Here is a 26,543-nt window from a genome sequence, read left to right as displayed (position 1 = left end):
CATCTCAAAGAAAACATCTTGTGGTTCTCAAACCTTAAATTGACTACACTACAGTAATATAGGAATTTACCTAATTATTAAGTAAATGCATTAGCTGCATTAAATGTAGTTTGTTCTTTTATAGTTTCCACGTGCAATTTCTGATAATTTTCTGGTGTAAAAAAATAAACTGATGATGCTAATGGGTTACCTGCTTCAAAGCATTCCAGCCTATTAAGGTCTTTTTTGAGCACTTAAAACTACATGGTTGATTTCTATTAATGTCAGGTTTGTGCTTGGCAATACAACAGTTGGTAAATATACATCCCTTTTTGTGCCATCACCTGGTAAAAGATCATGAATAAAAAAGTAACATCATATTCACATAACACATATATTCAAAGTGAAAGTTATTTTAGATTTATGGAGATTGTTCTGAATAAACCAAATGATGCCCTGAGACACTTTTGCTTTGGTTTATGTATGACGTTTATTTTATATTTTCACATTTAAAGGTTACACATTGTGAGAATGGTGAAGATATTAGTTTTTGGCATTTAACAGAGAGGTGTGTCACTACCTGATTTGAGTCCCTACCCGATTTGAGTCACACATGCGCAGTCGCGTCCAACGTCGTCGGCCATCTTGGAAAGCAAAATACGGCAACACCACTTGGACAAACTATATACATAAAAATAAATGGAAAAAAAGGCAAACCCTCCATAATATGTTATAAAAACGAAATAAAAAATGATATAACATCTATAAAGGTACTATCAAAAGAAAATCAGTCTAAGTTACAATCTTGCTACGCTTAAACACTTTTGTTGAAATGTAAACCCCTATGATTATTTTATTTTGTGATTATTTTATTTTATTTCATCTTAGAAGATTATCTTGGAAAAAATGTATAGGTATACTTATTTGCTTGTGTGTTGTGAACTTGTTATGTTTCAGTTGCAAACAAATGTTTCCTCAAAGGAATTTTGTACTTTTGATATGTTAAATAAAGTTTATTATAAAAAAAAACTACTCACAATAAGTTAGGGATATTATTATTTACAGTACATGATTGCTTTTCCTATTTGGTCTGAATTTTAATGAAATAAGTAAAAGTTGCCTTTGATATTACTAATGATGAATGAGACGAAACACCATTTTCATTAGTTTAATATTACCCCAAAAATTTAGACAATAAAAATAGTCTCTCACAATATCCCTAACTTATTGTGAGTAGTGTGTGTGTGTATGTATGTATATATATATATATATATATATATATATATATGTATGTATATATATGTATATGTATGTATATATATGTATGTATGGAGATATATATATATATATATATACACACACTACTCACAATAAGTTAGGGATATTGTGAGAGACTATTTTTATTGTCTAAATTTTTGGGGTAATATTAAACTAATGAAAATGGTGTTTCGTCTCATTCATCATTAGTAATATCAAAGGGAACTTTTACTCATTTCATTAAAATTCAGACCAAATAGGAAAAGCAATCATGTACTGTAAATAATAATATCCCTAACTTATTGTGAGTATTTTTTTTTTATAATAAACTTTATTTAAAGTCTTTTCTGATCTGAATTCTGATCTGAATTAACATATCAAAAGTACAAAATTCCTTTGAGGAAACATTTGTTTGCAACTGAAACATACCAAGTTCACAACACACAAGCGAATAAGTATACCTATACATTTTTTCCAAGATAATCTTCTAAGATGAAATAAAAAATAAAAAATAAAGAAAAACAATCACAAAATAAAATAATCACAGGGGTTTACATTTCAACAAAAGTGTTTAAGCGTAGCAAGATTGTAACTTAGACTTTTTCTTTTAATAGTACCTTTATAGATGTTATATAATTTTTTATTTCGTTTTTAAAACATATTATGGAGGGTTTGCCTTTTTTTCCATTTATTTTTATGTATATAGTTTGTCCAAGTGGTGTTGCCGTATTTTGCTTTCCAAGATGGCCGACGACGTTGGACGCGACTGCGCATGTGTGACTCAAATAGGGTAGGGACTCAAATAAGGTAGTGACAAGGTGTATCAAAAAATGTAAAAAAATAAAATCACAAGATTAATCTAAAAAAGTAGTTTGATTAATTAATTAATCAATTGACAAGAAAATAATCGTTAGTGGCAGCCCTAATTGCTTTAACCAACTTAAGCTCAAACTGTGTCTATCTTTAATATTGACAGGGAGTTTTGGGACTAGACAAATACAACTTAAGTTTCATTGCTTAATTTTCCCCCCCTTTTTTTCCTATTCATTCAACTATTTACAACAGCTGCACATACTCAGTTCTTTCTTTTGGAGAGGAAATATTTCAGTTTTAGTTTATTTACAGTGATTTGAGAGCTTTAAACTCTGTAGTGAGCAGCCACCAAATATGTTTCTTGCCTAGTACCGAAGTAATTAACTGTTATCTGTAAAACAGTGGTCTTCAACCCTGGTCCTCAGGGCCCACTGTCCTGCAGGTTTTAGATGTTTCTCTGCTTCAAAACATCCTGATAAAAATTACTATCATAACAGACTTGTGCAGACCTTGATGACATGCATGCTGATGATTTTCATTAATTAGAGTCAGGTGTTGATTTAATAAAGTTCATTTTGTCTCTGGTTTACAATTACCGTACTCTGCTGGTTCTTTTTTTCCGACAAATAATTTAGGTTTTTAATTACCTGACATCTTTCGCCGATTCCTTTTGCCTTCAACAGAGTGTCACAAGATGGTAATTAAAAACCTAAATTATTTGTCTGAAAAAAAGAACAAGCAAAGTAATTAGAATCAGGTGTGTTGATGCAGGGAGACATCTAAAACATGCGGAACAGTGGCTCTCAAGGACCCGGGTTGAAGACCACTGTTGTAAAAGTCTTGTGTTACATGCTGTTTTTTCTTTACTTTTCTTGTTTTTGAGACTTTAAAGGAGCATGAGGCAGGATTGAGGCAGGATTTATGAAAAAAATTCATATACGTTTTAAGTTTTCTAGTAATGTCGTCAGATGAAGCGTTCCAAACCAAAAAGAATGAGCCCTCTAGTGTATCTCTCCGTTGCCTTGAACAGGCTGTGTGCTGCAAAATGTGCTGCAATTCGGGGCCCGAATTTCCCGCTCTGTCCTGTGGATGTGTCAAATGACGCTGCATGCACGTTCTCCTGTGCCGGCTTCACTGTTGGCTGCAGTACCCCCGACGGCCGTCCTGGCGAAGGGTGGCGCTAGAGAGTCTCATTTCTTAAAAGGAGCCTCATGCTCCTTTAAGTCAAACTGTATTGATTTACTGCTCTTAATAGGATTCATGCTCATTACTGCTTCTCCTCACCACCACCACCACTTGAGCTGTTAGGCTTCTGCAACATGAGATACATACCGGTAGTTGTAAGGTATTCTGCCTGACTGAAGGACCTGGCCTGCCATCATCAAGGAGGCCATTTGATTTGTGTCTTTCGTCACCATGAACACACCATGTGTGGCTGCTTCCTGAACCAAACTAATAAATGCTAGACATCCTTTGACAGAAGCATGATGACCTTCAGTGAGACCTCTCTACTGCACCCGAGTCATTCAGTTGATTTTGATATTTGATATGTTTGAATGCAGAACTTACTGGTTCTGGCAGTGATGATCAGCAGAAGTGAATGATCAATGGAATGTATCAAATTCTCATCCGACTGCAGTGTAAAATTACTGGCAGTGAGAATCGGCTTCTTGCTGTTGCAAGTGGAAAGTAGAAAAAAAAAATCTGTGGTCAACCAATTACCGATACTGTGTATTTCCTGGTTAATATGTTGGGAGAGATTTTGGTGTGTGCCAGAGATCTGCTGTCGTAGATCTTTATGGGCACTAAAACCCACACCATTTTGCTATAACTGCTCAACTCGTGAAAGACGAGCTCTGTCTCTCCAGCCGTAATGCTTTCAGAGTGGCCTTTCTTCTACTCGTAGAGGGATGCATTTCTGTCAACAAAGCTAGGCCTGTTCTAAATGAGCAGCCACTTTATCAAGCAACTTCACAACACAGGGTCTTTACATGGCACTCTTGGATGGTAAAGAGGACTGTCGGTGTTTCCACTCAAGAAACAAATGGTAAATGAAACTGACAGCCATTTGAGTTGCATGCCAGCTTGGAAAAGGGTGACGCTGAATATGTGAAGGATTTTAAAAGGGATATGGAAGTAACCGCCTACTTTTCCTTAAATTATGGCCCTTTTCCACTAGTATCTACTCAGCTCGCTTCTACCTGCCACGCCCCCGTCTTGCGCTTTTCTACTACGGGCCAAGACGGGTGGAGCCGTGCCAAGCAGATACCTTTTCTGTATCTTTTCTGCCGAGCTTCTAACCGGGCTGAGCCGGCCCTATTTCTGACATCACCATCCTCCACGCCACTGATTGGTCGGGGGGCGGCGCCGTCAGACGTTTGAATCAGGAAGCGGGAATCAGCGCGAGAGCGGCTCGCGGCTCGCAGTGATTTTATTATACAGCGCAAACGTCTGTTTAGTGATCCAACTCTGAGGTGCAGATGTTCATAAACCTGGTGGCTGAGGAGAGAATTAAAAAAGGGATGTAGACGGGCGATAAGGAACGACCAGATCTACCAGGAGCTCTGTTTTACTCTGTCGCTCGCGGCTCCAGCTGATTTTCTGATCAGCGCCGACACGAACAAAGGGGTTGCGCAATCGAGTACGTCACAGCAGCTTCACCCCAACCCGCACATTTCTCACCTGGCTGTGGAAAAACAAACGAGGACAAAACGGGTGGAGCCGGGATGAGGCGTGACGATGCGAGTCGGGCTGAGTAGGTGCTAGTGGAAAAGCGGCAGTGTGTTAGATTTTATTCAGAGCACAGAACATTTTTTTTGCCGTGGTTCCCTGTCGACTCAATTGCCTCTCCACTTATCCATTTTCCATTCTTCAATATCCATTTTCAAATGATGCCAAATGGCCCCAAAACATAGTCATTTCAACTGCCAATTCTAGTATGATACTGCCAAAATCATGTCGTCCAAAATCATTAAAAATTGTTTTATATTTTTATATATATATATATATATATATTTTTTTTTTTTTTTTTTTTTTTTTTTGTTCTTTTCAATAAGGCCAGATGTCAAAGTCATTGGTTAATTACAACTGGTTTAAATTTGGACCACTGCTATATTTTACTTTGAGTCTTGCCACATAACTTCAGAGAAAAGGAAGACATCAAGTAAGGAAAAAGGAAGATGGTGATGACCTGTTGAATACACTCTGAGCCTGCAATTTACTTGGTTTCACATATTCCTGCAAGCTGCTTTTGGGAGAATATGACTCAGCGCTTGTTAAATGAAGCTTACACTGAGCCTCTGGCCACCATACGGGTTTTTCTGTGGTTTCTTTCTTCACTTGGGGTAATGTCTGAACTTGTCTTGATCTTGTATGACTATCATGGTCGTTGTAACAATTACTGATGAAAATGCAGCAAGCTCAATTGCGTCAGGGTGGCCGTTTAGCTTCAGGAGATGTTAACTGCTCCCTCCCAGGTCTAAAGGTGATAGTGTTATGCTGTGCCAATTCTTCTGATAGTTTGATTATCTTTTCCATTTGAGGATAATATATATACATTTTTTTATTTTTATTTTAATGATGGTGTGATAAGTTGCTGGATCCAGTACATTTACTCTTTTTTTTTTTTTGCCACAAACAATATTTGACTATACCAAGTAATTATAAGTGGCATGTAATTGGTATTGAATTTACAACAAAGTTATCTTTTTTCCTGCTAGTTTAGTTCGAGAGAAAAACCCAGTTGATTTAACTGCACGCAAATCTGTTGTTTTGATTCCAGGTTAAAAGTTATGCCTGTAATTTCACCCTGAGAGGAATCTACAAAGTTCAGCTTACAAGCAGCTTCACAAAAAAACCATACAATAGTTCTTAAAATATTCCCACAAAGGGAGGCTGTTTTGCAAAACCAAAGTTCAGTAGGACAGGACAGTTTTAGTTGTTGTTGTGCAGAGCTACACACTGATGGAATGCATGGGTTGGATATGTACACAGCCTAGCAGCTCAGACTTGGATAGCTTTCCCTGCTAAGTCCCTACTTTAGTTCTAGCTTGGCACAACCTTTGGCCCTAATTTATAACCCCCCCACTGTCACACAAGGTCCCTCAGGCACAGTGAAAGGAGTGAGAAATGAGTGTCTGCCAGCTCTGTTGCTGCCTCCACGTCAACCAGCTGGAATGGATCTGTTGCTGCCTGTGTCCTGACACTTTAATAAGCTCTTTGGGAATTCTCACCACAGTATCAAGACGGCCCCTTGAATAATCAAAAAGAATGAGATTCTAGTGGGGCTGCCTGGTTATTTTTGGTCAGTCACTTAATGGTTTGAGAACTGGTGCCAGTACACAACATCCCAGAGCCCAGTTACACATCCTAAAAATAGTGTTCTGACATCCCATTTGACCAGTAATATGTTTTTAATTATATAAAGGTTTTAAGTTGTATGATGCTCCTATTTATTTTTGTCTTTTACTCACTCAACTAATCAGTGCATCATCGCATTTGTTACCTGCATTTTTTTCTTAAAATTCAACACAGTGTGATGTTTTATCTGTATTCATGAACTATGTGTGCATATTGTAGAGGAAAAAAAGTTAACTGCTTCCCTTTTTGTGGGAGATTGACACAAATAAATGGCGTCAGTCAGTGTGTCTGGAGTCAGGTTATAAATGTATGTGATCTCTCACCCATGGGAACTCGGTGTCGTTACGTTTTGTCTTTTCTCACAAAGCTGAGGTCATGTTGGGGGAGGTGAGTCATTTTGGCAAGTCAGGGAAAGGAGGCGTTCAGCTGCTTTAAATATTGTAACTGTGCTGACCCCCCACGCACACACATTCGCTGACAGCTGCCTTGTTGAAATAATGGCTCAGTAGTCCAGGAAATCATTGTAGAAAACTGCATGATTAAAGGCAAGAGTCCCTTAGGGGGAGTAAGAAGGCATTTTTACTTCCTCTCCCATGCCTCTGGCGTGTTTAACGCAATTAAATTGCTTAAAAACACACCAAATCAATCTAAACTTCTCTGTTTGACCACTCCCGATACTTCTCTCCAAGTATCCGCCTAATGCCATTTGTCAAACCTTTTACTACTACTACTACTGTCATTTAGCAGACACTTTTATCCTAAGCAACTTACATCTGGGAGAACAGGAGGGTCCAGCTGGATCAGTGCTGGTCAGACTGCTGTTAGTCCAGTTGGACGCAGGTGCTGCCATGCTACTGCTAGATATTTATTTATTTATTTTTTACGGAAAAGATTGCATGATGACTAGGGATGGGAATCGAGAACCGGTTCTTGTTCATAACCGGTTCCCAGTGCTTAAATTCCTTGGAATAGGTTTGCAAATCTTACCAAACAGTTGCGCACACAGCATGCAACCCTAACCCTTTTTCCAAATAAGAATCATTAAAGAACCAAATCGTTAACCCCAATCGAAAATGGAATTGGAATCATACAAATCTTATCAATTCCCATCCCTTACGATGACATATTTTTGCATGATAACTTTTAATAAATATGAATATGTAGATAGTTATTAGGATTATGTTGTTAGCAACATATTTTGTTAAATTGAATATCAGTTTTTATTCACACCAACTCAACATATGATGAGGTAAAAGATGAAAAATTGCCAAAGAAGCCCAACCAAATTACAGTGGTAATATTATCACAATCTCATGAGAAAACGAGAGGCAATCCATGCTTGTGGATTGTAGATGGGTAGCAACTGTCAGGGAAAACATCAATGTTATTACCAGGATGCAGGTTTTTCTATCAGAACATTGATTTGTAAAACATCATCGCTGATGTTGCAGTACTTGCTAAGATCTTTTGGAAATCCAGACAGAAAAATGCAAATGTAGAATAATCTTTATCCAAACTTCCAGACATCCAGTGGTTCTCCTTTAATTATACCTATGTAACTACATATGAGTTTGATATTTTTTTATTTATTTTTTTTTATGTCTAAATTGAGACTGTAACTGTTGCATTAATGTGGATATAATGTAATTATGACCTGTACTTTTTTTCCTTGGTTTTCCTATGTGCATCTCATTCATCAGCCTTTTTTTTTATTTTAATTTGCTTATTTGATCATCAATATTTGATCTGTTCTTATCAAAAAACATCTGTATTTTCCAGGTTGGAAAGGAGACGGTACAAACCACAGAGGATCAGATCATGAAAAGGGATATGCCACCAGCTTTTATCAAGTAAGCGCCAGAGAATCTCTTGAACAAATTCAAATAATACTGTCATGCTAACCTCAAATGTGTTTAAGAATAAATAACACTCTCTCTATAATTTTGAACCCACTATTCTCTCTGGCTATGTTTCTCTCTATCTGTTGCAGTAATGGCTGGTTGTGTCCAGACAAAGGTCAGACATGGCATGTTAAGTGCCTCAGTGCCTAAGAGTCTTGCTCTGGTGTAACTGTAAAGAAAAAAACAATAACTTTTGTTTAAACTCTTGAATGAGTTATGATGCATTGTAGGAGTGGATCCATAGTCACTTGCTGCTGCTTTTTGTTCTGGATTACATGGAAAAAAAGCATCAAATATAGGCGCTTAAAAGAGATGATTGACGTTGATGATTAATTTGACCTCAGCATCCGTCTATGTCAGGCTTTTATTTATTATTATTATTGTTATGTGAGCGGCTGCAGTCGAGCGGGGCGAGGCAGCTCCTGGGAGGCTCCAAGGTCAGGGATGGAACACATTGGCATGCACAGGTTGTCAGGCTCAACACATTTGGCGCCTCAAAGTCACATCGTCACCCTGTCGTCATCCATCAGCACATGTGTTGGAATGCATCTCCTTCACTAAATATAGTGTCTGTCAGGGTCCGGTTATTGCATGGCTGTTTCTGTCTGGTGCACGCTGAAGGACACTGCTGGCTCACACTGCGCACACACACACACACACATCTTAGTTTAGATTTTTATGGGGATATGAAAGCTTTTTTTTTTTTTTTTTTTTAGTCTACAAGACTTGGATCTTTAGAGATATAGAAACTGTTTAGCTCGTTCAAAATACTTTTAAATGTGGAAAATGGCAATAATGTCCCCTCGTTCCAGCAATAAGCCCTTAAGAGAGGAGTAGGAAGTCTGCACACTGTGGGAACTGGGACATGCGTAGCTCTTTGGCTTGCTGCCTGTTACCATGTGGAGAATGGCTGCTGATATTATGCAGGTGGCATGTATGGCGCTGAAGCACATAGCTGAGCCTGCAGATTTTCCTGCTCTAGAGTTCACAAGGTAAATCATACCCAGGAGGCAACCACATCAATCATTTTCATTTCTGGGTCAGAGTGGAGCTTTGCACATCTTGTCGACTCTGTCGCCCATCTTCACAAATTTGCTCCACTGATCTTTCAATACAACAGATACTGCTTGTTTATTTATGTATTTATTTTTAGCCAGACCCAGACTTGCATACTTTTGCATACGTTTTTAAGTAGACACAATTTGAAAAAAGGTGAATTACCAGAGTATCTTCCAGAATCTTTCTTCTTGCATTTTGTGAGATAAAAGCTCTGAAAGCACCTGCATAGACTTTGAGGTAAAAGAACATTAGACCAGATATAACCACATCGCAGTGAATGCATTGTATGAAAACATCATTGTTTGTATTTCAATTATTTCCAAAACAAATGTTTACATTCCTTAAATTTTACATAAAAAATGCCTAGACATGTTCAGGGAGTATAAATGTATAAAGGACTGTGTGACTTTCAGTTTTGATCTTATTTTGAAGGAACTGTTTGTATATAAAAAGTAAATGGGTCTTCATTTTCACTGTTAATCACACGTATTGGGGAAAAGGAAGCTGCTGCTGCGGGTATTGGGATGATAAAGTTAATCGTGCATAATCAAGCTTCATTATATGGGTGTGAATTTCTGTCACTACATTAATCAGTTAATGTTTATTTACTTATTTGTCATGGTTTTGTTTTTTGAGAACAGGCATCAGAAAATCAAGTTAGTCACTCGTATAATTGTAATCATATTTGGAGTTTTAGGTGTTGTTATGTGATAAATGTACAGAAGATGACACCATTTAGGTGAAGTAAATATTTTATATAGGTTTGCTGCTCTGTTGGCTCCCACACTAGTAGTTGCATGAAATGTGGGGGGGAAAAAAAGTATAAGAAGAGGAAATGAGACAGTTATGATATCACTGCAGCTGCGGTTTCTCAGGGCTATTTCACACATCTGTGCTGTAGGCAGAGCTTTTAACCTCCTTTAATGTCCATCTGACATCCCAGGGCCTGTGCATCATCAGCATGACTGAGGTGGTTTTTGTTTTGTTTTTAAAAGTTGATCTGGTTTCTCAATGAATCCCTTTTTATGTTCACAGAGTGGAGAATGCATGCACAAAGCTTGTCCAGGCTGCTTCCATGCTAAAAGGTGACCCATATTCTGTTCCTGCTCGGGATTACCTCATCGATGGCTCTCGAGGCATCCTGTCTGGAACCTCTGACCTGCTCCTGACCTTTGATGAGGCAGAGGTATACTTTATTCTTTTTCAGGAGTAAACAGTATGTTAAACGGCAGAGGCTTTGCTTGCTTAAACAGGAAGTCAAAGGGTGGAGTTTTGCTACGGTGAGATATTCATCACATAACTAGATTTCACCACTGGAGCTGTCATCCATTTCAGCACACTTCATTATGAAGCAACTTTTAAATAAGACTCATTCAAATTAGCATTTCACACTGTCAAAAGGCACAGGGAAGAAGCGGGTTGCAACAACACTGATATTTTGGTGTGGTTTGCAGCTTTAGATGATAATTGTGTACCTTGCTTGGTGAAAATAGGATGCAAATGCATGTAGAGTCCTGAGAAACCGGAATAATCCCAAATTTCTTTGATACAACCAACAGTGAAGCTGAGTTAGTGTGGTGGATTATAGCTGGTATATTGTATTTCGTTCTCATTTGAAATTTGAACAAATACGTCAATTCAATAACCTGGAGTGCTTTTATTCTTAGATTTTCATGGACAAAGAGAGAAGGCCATGTAATATGCTGCACTTTTGTAGAAAATGTAAAAAAAAGCTATTTATGGATCTTTTTCAATTCAATTGTCAAACAAAAAATGTAAAAAAAAAAAAAAAGAATTGATAATACTCTTTAGAACATTGGAATCGATCAATATAAGGATTAACTTTAAGGACTGTGTCATTTTACTTTTCATAGTAAATTTAGTTTGTTGTATCTTTGATGGACACCATTCCTGTCCTCTTTCCTTTGAGTACTGGATTATCTTGCAATAGATGGGGTAATCTCCATATATCTAAAAGAAACACTTCCTAAATCTTAAAACAGACAGAGGTCGCCATCTGTCAAGCCCATCTTATATCACTTGGGAATAGTCGGTGAAAGAGATGAGTTGCAGAGCACTGCTCTAAAGAGCACATCCCTCCACGTCTGCAGGCGTCAGCAGGGACCATCAGTCAGCAGTGACATCGCGTTTCGCATTGCAGCCTAGAGATCACTGCAGCGAACTGGTGACTCCTGCAATCCACATAAAGCTAAAGGGAAGCAGGACAAAGAGGCTGGAATGTCAGTAGGCAGCATTATCAGCACATGGTTAACGCGAATATGCAGGGAGGGGACCAAATGGGTTTGTGTAATCACTTGTATTTGAAAATGCAGCCCTGTTTTTGGATGAATGTTTCTCATCTTTTTTTTTTCTGATCGTTGTCGTAGGTGCGCAAAATAATCCGTGTCTGCAAAGGCATCCTGGAGTATCTGACTGTAGCAGAAGTGGTGGAGTCAATGGAGGACTTGATCACATACACAAAGAACCTGGGACCAGGTCAGTCTGCAGAACCGGGTTTGCAGTGGCAGGTCCTGAGGCCGATTCAGTGTTTCAGAAAAACAAGCACATTTTATGCCCAAATAAAAGTATCATTACTAGTAATACACAAACACCTTTTTTTTTGTGAAATGAAAGAAAGTTTTAAAAGTTATATACTGTAATTCTCATATAAAGCAATTATTGATGTTAAAACTGCATCGAATAATGAACAAGAAGAAGTGTTACGTTTCCCACTTTATTGACTTGAAGTCATGTATGACTTCTTAGTTATTATTAAAACCAGCTATTTGACTGGATGTAATTAATTCCGTTACTAGTTTGTTTTGTTTTTTTGTTTGCATCCAGGTATGACCAAGATGGCGAAGATGATAGACGAGCGACAGCAGGAGCTCACACATCAGGAGCATCGTGTGATGCTGGTCAACTCCATGAACACAGTCAAAGAGCTGCTGCCCATCCTCATCTCAGGTGAACACTGCGGTTTCTAGAGATTACTTCTTTATCTTCCATGTCTTTGTTTTTATTAAGCGGATGCATACCTTTTTTTTTTTAATTTTTTTAATTTCTTCGTGTGCGTGTAATGTGTTTCAGGTATCAAAATTTTTGTGACAACCAAGACATCTGGTGGTCAGGGTGTGGAAGAGGCCTTGAAAAACCGAAACTTCACTTTTGAGAAGATGAGTGCCGAAATAAATGAGATCATTAGGGTGCTGCAGCTTACATCCTGGGATGAAGATGCCTGGGCCAACAAGGTATGTGCCATAAATCAGGTATTTTTGCCTGATTTGGAAAAAAAAAAAAGTGTCTAAAATGTTATGGTACATGCTGTTGTTTGCTAAATATGGGTGTGTCTGCAGATATGAAGTAAGAAGGTCCAAAAATGGTTAAATAAGAACATACAAGTGAATGAGTCTGTGGGAGGGGGAGGGGGGTGTTTGATCAAATAAGTCAGCATTTAAGGATTTTAAATTGTGATAAACATCTATCCTCTGTAGTAACCAGTATCCAGCGGATATGAGCATAGCACGGTCTATATAGTTAATGATATTGCCATCGCAGCACATGGATGAAGCTGGGCAACACGGCTCTCTCTCTCTTTTTTTTAATTTCTTTTTTTTTTTTGCTGTAAAACTTACTAAAATTAAAAACAGAATTTTTCAACTTTTATTTTATTTAACTGGTTCTGGGTAAATTGATAATAATTGATCCATTGGTGGTCATCTGGTGATCTTAAAGAGAGAGAATTATTATTTGGTAGATATTTTAGAGTAAATCAATGGGGAAAAAAAGTTTGACTTAAAAAAAAACCCAAAACAATTACAACATTGAAATGTTGGGAGAGATTTTTGAAAAGGTTTAGTGATTTTGCACTGTAAGGTACTTTGAACATGAATATTGGTCGCAGCCTGTGAAGAGCCAGACGTGGTTTTGATGCAGAGCAGTAGATTCCAGAGTCACTTTCATTAAAAATGGAGATTTGCATTTAAGTCATTTTGATCTATACTATTGATATATGGAATCAATAGGAGTGGTCAGGTGTGTCATTGCGGATGGAGGATCAGAAGTGATACCTTTCGTCTGTTGCTTAGAAACAATAAGCGGTATGTTCTGACAGTTCTGGTTTAATTAGTTTCTGCTCAGTTCTGCATGAATTAAAACTTTGGATCAGGTGTTGGGATGCTGCACCTCGGTTCAACCTTCTTTTTTTTTGACATGTGTGTTTTGTTTTCACCCATTATGCCCTCACATACCATCACCATATACTGTATATCTCAAGTCCACAGACTAGAATGGTAGAGAACTAAGGTTATTCTCTTTTGATTTAGGATGGCCTTTTGCAATTTTGATAGGTGTTAGTAATGATTTTGCTTTGTACAGCAGTCATTCTTCAACTTTCACTGTTTTTCCTGTATATGGTCTTCTTTTTTGTTTTTCTTCATATTTATCAGCTCTGCATGCTCTCATCTGCCCTGTGTTGGAACTTTGAAGTCTCTGAAGGAGCCACTCTTTTTTTTTTTTTTTAATTTATAATTTTTTTTAAGTTCTTAGTTGGTATGTCTTGTTGAATGTTTGTATTTATGTGGTTCTTCCTTTCTTTTTACTATTTCGTTCTCCCCTCCACCCCTGTAGAAGGTAAGCCTCTACCGCTGTCGCTCCTTGGTTGTGCAGCAGCATGTCTGAAGGATGAGTGTGCTCTATTGTGCTTTGTCGTGCCCATGTGTGCTTCTCAGTTGTGAGACATTAAGGAGGTTGAATAGACTGTTAGTAGGTTCAGTTATCAATTTAAATGTTTTCGTAGTCTTGGAATAAAGCGTATTAAGTTTTAAGCAGGCTGAATTGCTGACATGCCAAACTATGGAGTGTGCCCCCCCCCCCCTCCTGACTTCTTGGATTTCTTTCATTTTGTAACATTACATTGTATTAACATCTGTGTGTCCTCCTCCTACGATACTTTAACCTTGCCACTTCCTTGGATGGTTGGGTTATGGATTGACCTGACTCGTACAGTATTGATTTTGTTGTCATTCAGGAGAACTCTCTGAGGGTTTCTCCCAACTTGCTGTGAACATCAGGTTTCTGCTGAGTCCTGAAGGAGGAGAGCACAGAGACATTCTGACATGGATTTTGCTTAACTTTTTGTTTCAAAGCAAATCATATTGGTTTCCTCACAAATGATTTTACTGAAAAATAACCATACACTATTCCCATTATAAAATACCATGGATCACACCACATATTTTTTGTTTTGTTTTTGCTTGCAGTTGTATATTTATAACCTGTAATGATTGTGTAATGGATTTAAATATCAATCAAAACTCACTTTACATAACTTGCCATGTGCATACATTCGTAAGTGGTTATGACTGAACAGCAGCTGCATGCTGAGCATGTTTGATCAGTGAACTAACGCACCCACACAACAGTGACGGCTCCTAGCACCTTTTAGTTCCCGTTTGTTTAGCATCGTAGCATCACACCCTCAGTTAATCAGACATTCTTATTTTATTTCATATTGACATGCAGCATGATGGTTCAGCTCATATTTTTTTTTTTTTCTTTTTATAGATGGCATTTAAAAAAAAAATCTTTATTTGCCTTGATTTGTTCTGAAACACTCTATGTTTAAAAGAGTTGACTTGCATTATGAAGAAATTGTGTTTTCTGAATTGCTGTTTTTGTATTATCTAACCACTTCCCCCTCTGATCTGGCGTCTTTCCTTCTCGAGCGCCCACAGGACTCTGCTTTGTTTAGTAGTTTTCAACAATGAGAAGTGTTATGTTAAGTCACCGGCTGTCAGACAGAATGTTGTAGTTCTTTCACTCTGAATGAAATACAATGGAGAATCAATTTATATTGAAAAGCTCTGGACTGAGCATGGCAAAGAATGATGGACATGCTGTACATTGCTGTGCCATACAGATGCCATACAGCATCGCTATAGTATACATTCACCTAAACTAAACTAAGCATTAGAGGTTGATCATGACATTAGCTCAAGCTTGGTGACTTTCCTGACCAACAGATGAAGACAGGACACTTGGAGCTCACTTTAAATTTGTCCTGACTTTGGTCCCCGGATAGCTCAGTTGGTTGAGTGGGTGCACCATGAACAAATCTTCAAATGTTATGGCATCTTAACCCAGATAAAATGTTCTGTATAATGTTTTCGGTTGGATTAAATGCTAAACCCATGTCTTTTTCTTTCTTTTCTCATGTAGTGGTTGCAATGATTCTCTGTCAGATATTGATTTGTTCTTTGCTTTCAAACTCAAAGGACACAGAAGCCATGAAGAGAGCTTTGGGGCTCATTGACTCAAAGATGGCCCAGGCTAAGAATTGGCTGAGGGATCCAAATGCTCAACCAGGTATTTAATAATAATAAAGAGCCCTTAAACTTAAAATTATTATCCCTGTTATGACCTGATTTTTTTTTTTTTTTTTTTCTTGCAGGAGATGCAGGCGAGCAGGCAATCCGGCAGATCCTGGATGAAGCCGGTAAAGTTGGAGAACTTTGTGCAGGAAAAGAGCGCAGAGATATCGTGGGCACAGCCAAGACCCTGGGTCAGATGACCGACCAGGTGTCCGACTTGAGGTCCAGGTACAGTGTTTACCACAAAGAATATCACTTTGCTACTCTGGGCTGCTACTGGGGAAAGGTTATTCAAAAAAAAAAAAAAAAAAAAAAGAAGAGGTGGAGAATATATACAGGACTGTCTCAGAAAATTAGAATATTGTGATAAAGTTCTTTATTTTCTGTAATGCAATTTAAAAAAAAAAAAAAAAAAATGTCATACATTCTGGATTCATTACAAATCAACTGAAATTTTGCAAGCCTTTTATTATTTTAATATTGCTGATTATGGCTTACAGTCCAGAATCCAGAATGTATGACATTTTTGCATTACAGAAAATAAAAGGACTTTATCACAATATTCTAATTTTCTGAGACAGTCCTGTATGTGTGTGTCAGTCCCAGTCCATGTCTGATGAAGCAGCTGAATGTATGACTAATAGAAGTTTCCACTTTCATGGAGTATTTTCTTTACTAAAGCTCTTCCCTTTCAGTGGTATAATTTTTCATCCCTGTAGGGTATATGGTGTAATACAGTAAGCATAGTTTAGAAGATTATACTGGGTAAGAGTGGAAGTGTAATCCTTCCAATATGAAATGAAATCTGATTGTCACCAGAGGCTTCGAGTCATGCTAGATTAAGAGCAGCTGTCCGGTATTAATCCATAATCTACTTTTAGCCCTTGTTAAAGATACTCGTCTGAAAAAATAGAGACTTCTGAGGCTGTCCTAGAAATGGAAGCATATAAGTTAAGGAATACTGTTCTTTAAATGGATACATAAAAAAAAAAATAGATGAGACCATGAGGCAAACAAACGCCAAGAATCAGCACGTTTGGGCTTTAACGTGATGCTGCTCTCCGCATTTAGACCACACAGATGTAGGGGCTCTCTAAGGGTTATGGAGACTGGGGAGCTTGTACAGTGTACCTTTTGGGGAATTGTATGATTTTTAATCATATGGCTGCTGGAATTTTTTATTTATTTATTTTTACCTGTAATGGTAGGTTTCGGTGTTGCATTAAAACCCAACGCCATATACTTGTCATCTCTGTCACAGGTGGTTCCCTTCATATTAGATAAAAAAATCCTCATCCAAAGTAGGGGCTACAGAACCTCTTAAAAAGAAAAAAAAAGTTTTATATGAGTAGAACTAACCTCAAAAACAAGAGGCCCTTCCTCCATTAATGTGTAGACGTGTGAAAGGTTTCCTGCAGTCTGGTGCCTAATGCCATCCATGTGTTTTTTGTCTACGCCAGAGGCCAAGGAACATCCCCAGCTGCCATGCAGAGAGCACAGCAGGTCTCCCAGGGGCTGGATGTGCTCACAGGCAAAGTGGAAAATGCTGCGCGCAAACTGGAGGCCATGACTAACTCCAAGCAGGCCATTGCTAGAAGGATTGATGCTGCACAAGTGAGTCATTAAAGTTTAGTGCTCACAAAGAATTGGTTATAACATGCATTTTGATTGTTTCTCTCTCTCTTTTTTTTGTTTTTGTTTTCTCTTTTCTGAAGAGCTGGCTGGCAGACCCTAATGGTGGCCCAGAGGGAGAGGAAAATATCAAGGGCCTGCTCAGTGAGGCACGAAAGATTGCAGACATGTGTGAGGACCCCAAAGAAAGAGAAGACCTGTTGCGCTCTATTGGAGAGATTGCCGCTATGTCTGCCAAGCTGTCTGATCTCAGAAGACAGTAAGTTAATGACTGCCAAAGATATGAGTCCAGTTTATTCTAGGTTTTTATTCCTAAGGTTAAACCTTAGACTAATTGTCATTGTCTAAAGCCCCTTTGATCTTCCCTATATGTTTTACTTTAGAAAAATTGCAATCAGATACTTTGTGCAGTATTTGAATAATATCTGTACTGTTGTCATCAAGCTCTGTCTGCTACCAAAAAAACAGGTTTTAGATATGCAAGAAAAACTAAAACTGAAAAATGTGTAGTCATTCTTATGAATAAGGGATTTTTCTTCTTCTGGCCAAAACAATTCAAGAGGAACGATCCATATGTCATTTGACTTAACTTAGACACTAAAAAAAAACTGAAACTTGTGCTCATTTGACCATATTTGAAGGTATGACTGCACCAGGCTTTGAATACATCAGCAGTGTGGCGTTGCCACTGCCAGACATAGAGACCACATTTCAGCCATTTCTTAATGATGAAGGAGGTTAATAATTTTAATTCCCTTTTAGGGGTAAAGGTGACACTCCTGAGGCGAGAGCTTTGGCCAAGCAGATCGCAACAGCCCTGCAGAATCTGCAGTCCAAGACCAACAAGGCTGTGGCCAACAGCAGGCCTGCGAAGGCAGCTGTTCATTTGGAAGGAAAGATCGAGCAGGCGCAGCGATGGATTGACAATCCCACCGTGGATGACAGCGGTGTGGGTGAGTCTGGCTTCCATCCTTTGCAACTCCTTCCTGTCCCTGTCCTCTCCTCACATTCCTTCCACTGCTTCTGTGGCTTTATTACAGACACTTTGTGAACGTGCTCTTCCAGCTCTGTTTGTGCGATTCTCCAGTTTTGGCATGGCTCCCCAAAAACCTGGACAACATCGTACATATTTACAATGCAATTGGAAGCTGGCTGCAATACAAATAACTTGTGCCAAGAGTATTAGGGGGAAAAAAGAAATAACATGGGATTATACAAGAGACGTGGCTATTTTCAGATGAATATAAATGTCGAAGTAGCCAAATATGTCAGAACTATCAAGAACTTCACGGGAAGTCAATTCCATAAATGGCCCATTATTACTCATGAATTTATTCATGATTTACCTAAAGTATATATACAGGACTGTCTCAGAAAATTAGAATATTGTGATAAAGTCCTTTTTATTTTCTGCAATGCAAAAATGTCATACATTCTGGATTCATTACAAATCAACTGAAATATTGCAAGCCTTTTATTATTTTAATATTGCTGATCATGGCTTACAGCTCAAGAAAACTCAAATATCCTATCTCAAAAAATTTGAATATTTTGGGAAACTTAATCTTAAACTGTAAACCATAATCAGCAATATTAAAATAATCAAAGGCTTGCAATATTTCAGTTGATTTGTAATGAATCCAGAATGTGTGACATTTTAGTTTTTTTAATTGCACTGCAGAAAATAAAGAACTTTATCACAATATTCAAATTTTCTGAGAGAGTCCTGTATGAGCCTGCTGGAAAATAAGTAATGAATCTAAATTCAACTGATTCAAAAAAAAAAAAAAAGACATAACACTGTCTTTATATCACTGTTTTGGTATAAAAAATGAATCTAAAAGTAGTAATCAGCTTAACTTTTATTTTAAATAGATCTTAATGTGAAGTTTCTCTGTGTGCTTCTAGGCCAAGCAGCCATCCGTGGCCTGGTGGCCGAGGGCCGCCGGCTGGCCAACGCTCTGGCTGGCCCCTACAAACAGGAGCTGCAGGGGAAGTGTGATCAGGTAGAGCAGCTCATGGCCCAGCTGGCTGACCTGGCCGCCCGCGGTGAAGGGGACTCCCCTCAGGCACGCGCTATTGCTCAACAACTCCAGGAGGCTTTGAAAGTAAGACTACACATGCTTCACAATCATTTTCAGACCTGTAGCCTCACAGTGATCAGCCTGTATTTACACATGGAGATAAACGACTCCCTCTGCTGGTTAACTGCGGTGGAAATTATAGTATTAGGAAAAAGAAAAACAAGTCAGATACAGGGCATAGTCAAATGATCTTAAAAAAATGCCTCAAAGTCTTTTTCTTGACAATTTTTCTTGAATTTTCTTGAATTTGGGAAACAGTCTGCAAATAAGTAAAGACTTTGAAAGAATCAGATCACATTTGCATTGTGCTGAGATGAGGGTATGTAGCAGTGACGCCATCGATCTTCTAGAAATAGTCCACACTAGGGATGGGCGGTATGGACCAAAAAATGTATCACGATAATTTCTGGCATTTATCCTAATAACGATAACTATCACCACATTCAGTCTTTGGAGCCCCCAAAACACTGCTCTAAAAGAATACTAAATGCTACTAAACGTCATCAATTTTCTTTCTTTCTTTCTTTCTTTCTTTCTTTCTTTCTTTCTTTCTTTCTTTCTTTCTTTCTTTCTTTCTTTCTTTCTTTCTTTCTTTCTTTCTTTCTTTCTTTCTTTCTTTCTTTCTTTCTTTCTTTCTTTCTTTCTTTCTTTCTGGCTCATTTCCTTCCTTCCTTCCTTCCTTCCTTCCTTCCTTCCTTCCTTCCTTCCTTCCTTCCTTCCTTCCTTCCTTCCTTCCTTCCTTCCTTCCTTCCTTCCTTCCTTCATGCACACGTACGTTGTGCGTGGATTTAACACCATAAATCCGGCTTCACACATAAACGTCATCAATGGGAATTTATAGTTTTTACCACGAGATGAAAAATTCTTACCATGGGGAATTTTTTGGACGGTATATCGTGAACGGTAAAATATCGCCCATTCCTAGTCCACACAAATAATGAGGGGTAAAATATTCACCATGACCCAGATATACTGCAGACAATAACAAACAAAGTAATAACCTATGAAACCCAAATTTACAAACTTTTTTTTTTTTTTTTTTTCCCTCTCAGGACTTGAAAGGAAAGATGCAAGAGGCGATGACTCAGGAGGTGTCTGACATCTTCAGTGACACAACCACCCCCATCAAGTTACTGGCAGTGGCTGCCACGGCCCCTCTTGATGCTCCCAACAGAGACGAGGTCATTGATGCGCCACGCTGTTATCTAACCGTAATATTTGTTAGTAAGCTGCTGTATTATGTCTAACAATACTTTCTTATAATTGTGTGTAGGTCTTTGATGATAGAGCCTCCAACTTTGAGAACCACGCCAACAGGCTTGGCGCCACAGCCGAGAAGGCTGCTGCCGTTGGCACTGCGAACAAAAGCACAGTAGAGGGGATCCAGGCTGCTGTCAAGTCAACAAGAGACTTAACACCACAAGTATGTTCCGGTTGAGGGTTTTTTTTTCTCCATTTGTGATTGTGTCTGACCTCGACCCTGCATCACAAAGCACAGAGCTCAATTGTTTGTCACCACTTGAGTCGAGTGTTCAGCCTTTAGTGTACGTACTTTATAATTAAAGGGCAGTATTTATTTGTTTTAGGTGGTATCTGCTGCTCGAATTCTGCTGAGAAACCCTGGCAACCAAGCTGCATATGAACATTTTGAGACCATGAAAAATCAATGGATTGACAACGTGGAGAAAATGACAGGTAAAATACGATAAAGAAACTGATCCCATATGAATAATTAACATCTCAGACCACTCACTGTAAGTCCTAATCACTCACCATGGATTTTTTTAGGTTTAGTCGACGAGGCCATTGATACCAAATCTCTGCTGGATGCATCGGAAGAAGCTATAAAGAACGACCTGGATAAGTGCCGCCTAGCCATGGCCAATCACCAGCCTCAGATGCTCGTTGCCGGTGCCACCAGCATTGCCCGCAGAGCCAACCGCATCCTCCTGGTGGCAAAACGAGAAGTGGAGAATTCTGAGGACCCCAAATTCAGGGAGATGGTCAGGGCTGCATCTGACGAACTAAGTCAGACAATTTCTCCAATGGTGATGAATGCTAAAGCGGTGGCTGGGAATATCCAGGATCCAAGTAAGTCGACTTTGCCAACAGGTTGTAGGATTTAGTTTTATGTCTCTGTGGGTGTGGAAGATCCTATTGAGTTGCACTAACTTCTTTTTCTGCCAGGTCTTCAGAAAGGGTTCCTGGACTCGGGTTACAAGATTCTCGGTGCTGTGGCAAAGGTCAGGGAGGCCTTCCAACCTCAAGAGCCAGACTTCCCACCGCCTCCTCCTGAACTGGATCAGCTTACTGTGAGACCTTAGATAAGCACTTGGAATGAAGACTCTGCACGATCGTTTTCACCACTTGTGCATTCTACCTGTCAAGCTATAATAACTTCTACCTCTAAATCTGTATAGATTAATGATGAAGCAGCACCTCCCAAGCCTCCTCTTCCAGAGGGTGAGGTTCCTCCCCCCAGGCCTCCACCTCCAGAGGAAAAAGATGAGGAGTTCCCTGAGCAGACTGGGGACATGGTTAATGAGCCCATGATGGTGGCTGCCAAGCAGCTTCACGATGAAGCGCGCAAATGGTCCAGCAAAGTAAGTCAGCCTGTTACAAGCATGCATCTTGGCTGATGCCGTGTAAACGCACTCAGAAAACATCTTTCTTTTTCTTTTATTTCTGGTGCCCTAAAACGTTTCTCTGGGCAAAGAAAAGCCTAAATGTGCAGGATGTGCCGTTTTAAAGTGAATCTACTCCCCCCTGGTTTTCGTTAATTGACATTGAACTAAATGGCACCAAAGCTCTAGAGCAGGGGTGACAAACTCATTTTGCTTGGCAGGCCGGATTTGACCAATTTTTTTTCTCACGGGCCGCACGCTCAAAATAACAAAAATTCTTTTTTTTTACTATTGTTATCTAATCCAATATCAGTTTAGTTACGTTTAAAGGAAATATGCATTTTGTTTACACTCTAACAGTGGTTAGAGTGCATAACAGTGGTCATTTAATAAAAATAAACGACCGTCTACAAAGAAATAAAATCGGCAAATGCATTCTAGAAAACAAAAAAAATGTCAAACTTTGTGGAATAACGATCGATTTGTAGAAGAAATATATTATCGGATATGCTGCGATTCATGGCAATTATTTATGCCTTCCTTTTTAGTAAATTAACATTTCGTTTTTTTGCGTTGGAAACTTCTCGCGGGCCGCATGAAAATCTCTCTCGGGCCGCCTGCGGCCCACGGGCCGCACATTTGACACCCCTGCTCTAAAGTTTAGATTTAGTTTTAAATAGCGTGGTCGTAAAGTGGTTTGCAAAGTCATGATGATTTTGTATTCCTTTAATTCTCTCTTATCCCATCTATTACCACAGAAATCCTATCAAAATTCCTGTCACAATATTGCAATAAATGTGAATGAGGCATTCCAGATTATAATTTCTAAATCAATAATGAGATCAGGAAATTTGCTGTAGAAATCATATCACTTCGACCGCAGTAATGCATTTAAAGATAACTGAAACTTATAAATGACATGTTCTGTGTACAGACTGTCTTTGGTCTCCATTCATTGCACATGTACTGTGACATTCTTTGCACACTGGCTTTTCTTTTACTTTATCAGATTAATTATGTCCCTCTTGCACCGTGCAGGGAAATGATATTATTGGTGCTGCCAAAAGGATGGCCCTGCTCATGGCAGAGATGTCCCGTCTGGTGCGTGGAGGCAGTGGAAACAAGCGTGCCCTCATCCAGTGTGCCAAGGATATCGCCAAGGCTTCTGACGAGGTCACACGGCTGGCGAAGGAGGTGGCCAAGCAGTGTACTGACAAACGTATCCGGACCAACCTTCTCCAAGTCAGTGCAGTCAATTTTCATCAAATGCTTGAACGATGGTGTTTTAACCTTGCGTGTTGTTATTTTGGTAGGTTTTTTTTGTTCTCAACTGTGACTCCAATCTTGTTTCAGGTGTGTGAGCGCATCCCCACCATCAGCACTCAACTCAAAATCCTGTCCACGGTGAAGGCCACCATGTTGGGTCGCACCAACATCAGCGAAGAGGAGTCGGAGCAGGTGAGCGCAGTCTTTATATCAGTGTGCCAGATCCCGGGATTCCCATTGTTTTTTTTTGATAGTCTTTGAGTTAGGGCTGGGCGATATATCGAGATTTGATTTTGATATAGCTTATTTTGTGACAAATTGACTTGAATGTTTTATTTGAGATTTGCACAAATGTTTTGTTATTTGCACAACTGTCAACCTCAGTGGAAAAGTCTGCCTGTTACTGTCTACATTGTATTAATTGCACAGTGTATTTTAATTTAATTGTTATGCAGGAAAGGGATATTTGTTTTATTTTATTCAAGAAGCATTTTTATTCTATATATGCAGGCAGTTTATTTTTATTCCATTTGTTTTATACATTTTGATATTGTGCAGACCTCTGTTAATAAAGGTACCTGTGTGACATTTGGCACGACTCGAGGCATTGTATTAAAACTGACTGTTTTTTTAAGGGTTTGCCTCAGAAAAAATGAAGCTAACAGAGATGCTATGCTATAATGCTTTGGGGGAAACCCCAATTATGGCACAGAAAAAATATCGATATATATCGAGTATCGCCATTCAGCTAGAAAATATCGAGATATGACTTTTGGTCCATATCTCCCAGCCCTACTTTGAGTCAAGGATTGTTCAAGCCTCCCTCATCACTGTACCTTTTTGTACTTCTGTCTATGGCAGGCGACTGAGATGTTGGTGCACAATGCTCAGAACCTAATGCAGTCTGTGAAGGAGACTGTCAGAGAGGCAGAAGCAGCTTCCATTAAGATCCGGACAGATGCAGGCTTCACCCTCCACTGGGTCAGGAAGACCCCCTGGTACCAGTAAGAGCAGGGCTTTTGGCCGTCTGCTTCGTGTTGGTTCTGTCGGCTGTCCAAGAGGACGTTGAAGGGACAGACATGCTTTATCAGAGCTCTAATATCTTAAGGGCAAAGTTTCTCCATTAGTCTTGTGTCCTGTCTGTATTGGTTGCTGTTGTGGCGGAATGTAAACAATGGGACTGTCAGAGCGAATAACAGGTTAGAATCTTACTGGGACGTGTGTAAAAATATATTTTAAAGCTTATTTTGACAAATCCCAGGGAAATATCTATATATATATATATTTTGATCAGAGGTTAGATTTCATTAATGTGAGGGTGATTATTTCTGGTGTTCTCTAAATCCAGACAATTATAAGTTAAATTTAAATGAAAACATTTTCTGAAGACATTTTTATACATTTGTACTAATTATTTTATTATCTCTATTATTCGTTCACTTCTGCTAGGATAAGCAAAACAATTTGAGGAGTTGTTACAAGTACAGCAAAGGTCTATACTCAGCACACAGATTATGTATACAGTTGTATTGCGTTTGTTTACAATATTCTTTAATAAGAATCAAGTGAAAGAGAAACACTGTTCTTTACTTTTCAACCTGTTATGCTGTTGGAGCAGTTCTTTTTCTTTTTTTTTACTTGAGACATCTGCCAAAGATATTCTACTATCATCTTTGAAAGTGTACTTTTCTTAAACCAACATTACATAATTAAGTTAGCTTTTTGAACAAACTAAATAAAAGAGAACTGGTATACATTTTTTTTTTAAACAACAAAACTCTGTTAGCAGCAGGCAAAGCATTCAGGATTGCACAGGACTAGATGCATTTCACGTGTTGTATAGAAATGACAGACTTACACTATTCTACGGCAAAAAAGCCGAGTTATTGTTTAATGGTTTTTACATGCATTTTTTGTAAAAATCACACACATTTGATATATGTACACCTTTCTTCTGTGCACAACCATTTTTTTGAATCACGAATTGCACACTTCTTGGTAGTCGAGGGAAAAAGCAGAACTTTGGGATGGAGCACTGTGTCTGCAGCTGGTGACAATAACTCTCTTTATTCTTTATTTGTCTCGATACACTAAACAGAAATGGCCACCTTTTGTGACTGTAGTAAATACATTAAAATATCTGATGGCTTTTGTTGCGAAAGTTACCGTTTTTAAATAACTAATACCAACTGATGTGCCTTCTGAGATGAACTTACTTTGCCACTGATAACAATTTTCATTTTGAAATCTTTTGTATCATTTATACAAGATGTTGTGTTCATTTGTTCAAAAACACTTATTGTACAGGAATTTCAATGAAGCTAAACATGGATGACTCTTGCTGATGTGCTCTATGCAAAACCCATTTTCCCACCCCCCCCTACAAATGCAATTTAGGTTCAACGGTTCTGAACATCCATCTACTTAAGCATTGTCACAATTTTGTAATAAAGCATTTTATAGCACTTTGAAGTGGGCTTGTTGTATATTTTTTTTCATATACCAAAACTGTACTTACAGTATTTGAACTTGTTTGTCATTTTCCAAAAATGTTATTTAATCTGGACACCGTTTGGTAAACTTGCTCAAGAAGTTTAGTTCATATGAGGCATTACACGTGGCGGCTTCATTGTATTTATTTTCCCCCTTGGATAAACAGAATTAGTCTGATTCCCCTGGACTCAAATTGATTTCCAGTGGACGGTACCGACTGAAACGGAAGAAACTCTCTGGATGCTGTTGGATAGACACACAACCAGTCAGAAAAACTGGGGTTCCCTGGACTGGCATCAACAACAGACATCCAAAATGTTATGCAATAAACTGGAAATCCAGTTGTGCAGTAAAAACAAGTTGATCAAAGTAATTATGAGCAAGTTACTTGGTTATTTTGAATGGCTGTTGGAAGTTATTTTACGGGTTAAGACATGAAGCCTGCCCTGCTGGTATTTGGCTCTGTATGTTCTATACAGGTGGAGACGGCTGTGCTGAGGAGGGCTTTATTTATAGAGACGTCTCATTAATTTAATAACTATAGCTACAATAACCAGTTATCACTGCCCTGCCATTTTTCTACTCTGTCCTATTTACTGGTCTTGCTGTGTAAATAACATGAAACAGTTGAGTGTTATTTTAGTAACATGCATTTTCTTTTATGAAATGGGAATGTTGAATCTACATACTGAGGGGTGATGTAGG

The 26,543-nt window shown here is 38.6% G+C and overlaps 1 protein-coding gene across 1 annotated transcript in view; it reads left to right on the top strand.

The window, feature by feature from the left end:
• The window catches only part of LOC133418823 (vinculin), a 33,285-nt gene extending 7,468 nt beyond the window's left edge, over positions 1-25,817 (top strand). Inside the window, exons 2-21 of the mRNA XM_061707682.1 lie at positions 8,188-8,258; positions 10,404-10,554; positions 11,756-11,864; positions 12,213-12,335; positions 12,459-12,619; positions 15,644-15,734; positions 15,820-15,967; positions 17,200-17,353; positions 17,455-17,630; positions 18,134-18,324; positions 19,280-19,479; positions 20,508-20,636; positions 20,729-20,878; positions 21,042-21,150; positions 21,244-21,546; positions 21,643-21,767; positions 21,876-22,058; positions 23,118-23,321; positions 23,433-23,537; positions 24,207-25,817. Coding sequence (XP_061563666.1) covers positions 8,188-8,258; positions 10,404-10,554; positions 11,756-11,864; positions 12,213-12,335; positions 12,459-12,619; positions 15,644-15,734; positions 15,820-15,967; positions 17,200-17,353; positions 17,455-17,630; positions 18,134-18,324; positions 19,280-19,479; positions 20,508-20,636; positions 20,729-20,878; positions 21,042-21,150; positions 21,244-21,546; positions 21,643-21,767; positions 21,876-22,058; positions 23,118-23,321; positions 23,433-23,537; positions 24,207-24,353 — 3,030 coding nt within the window. The 3' untranslated portion in view covers positions 24,354-25,817. The remainder of the gene's footprint in view (positions 1-8,187; positions 8,259-10,403; positions 10,555-11,755; positions 11,865-12,212; positions 12,336-12,458; positions 12,620-15,643; positions 15,735-15,819; positions 15,968-17,199; positions 17,354-17,454; positions 17,631-18,133; positions 18,325-19,279; positions 19,480-20,507; positions 20,637-20,728; positions 20,879-21,041; positions 21,151-21,243; positions 21,547-21,642; positions 21,768-21,875; positions 22,059-23,117; positions 23,322-23,432; positions 23,538-24,206) is intronic.
• The last annotated feature ends 726 nt before the right edge of the window (positions 25,818-26,543 follow it).

The sequence above is a fragment of the Cololabis saira genome, chromosome 19 (assembly GCF_033807715.1).
Source record: "Cololabis saira isolate AMF1-May2022 chromosome 19, fColSai1.1, whole genome shotgun sequence".
Lineage (NCBI taxonomy): Eukaryota > Metazoa > Chordata > Actinopteri > Beloniformes > Belonidae > Cololabis > Cololabis saira.
Note: the sequence above shows the minus strand (reverse complement) of the source record. Positions and strands in the feature narration are given on the sequence as shown.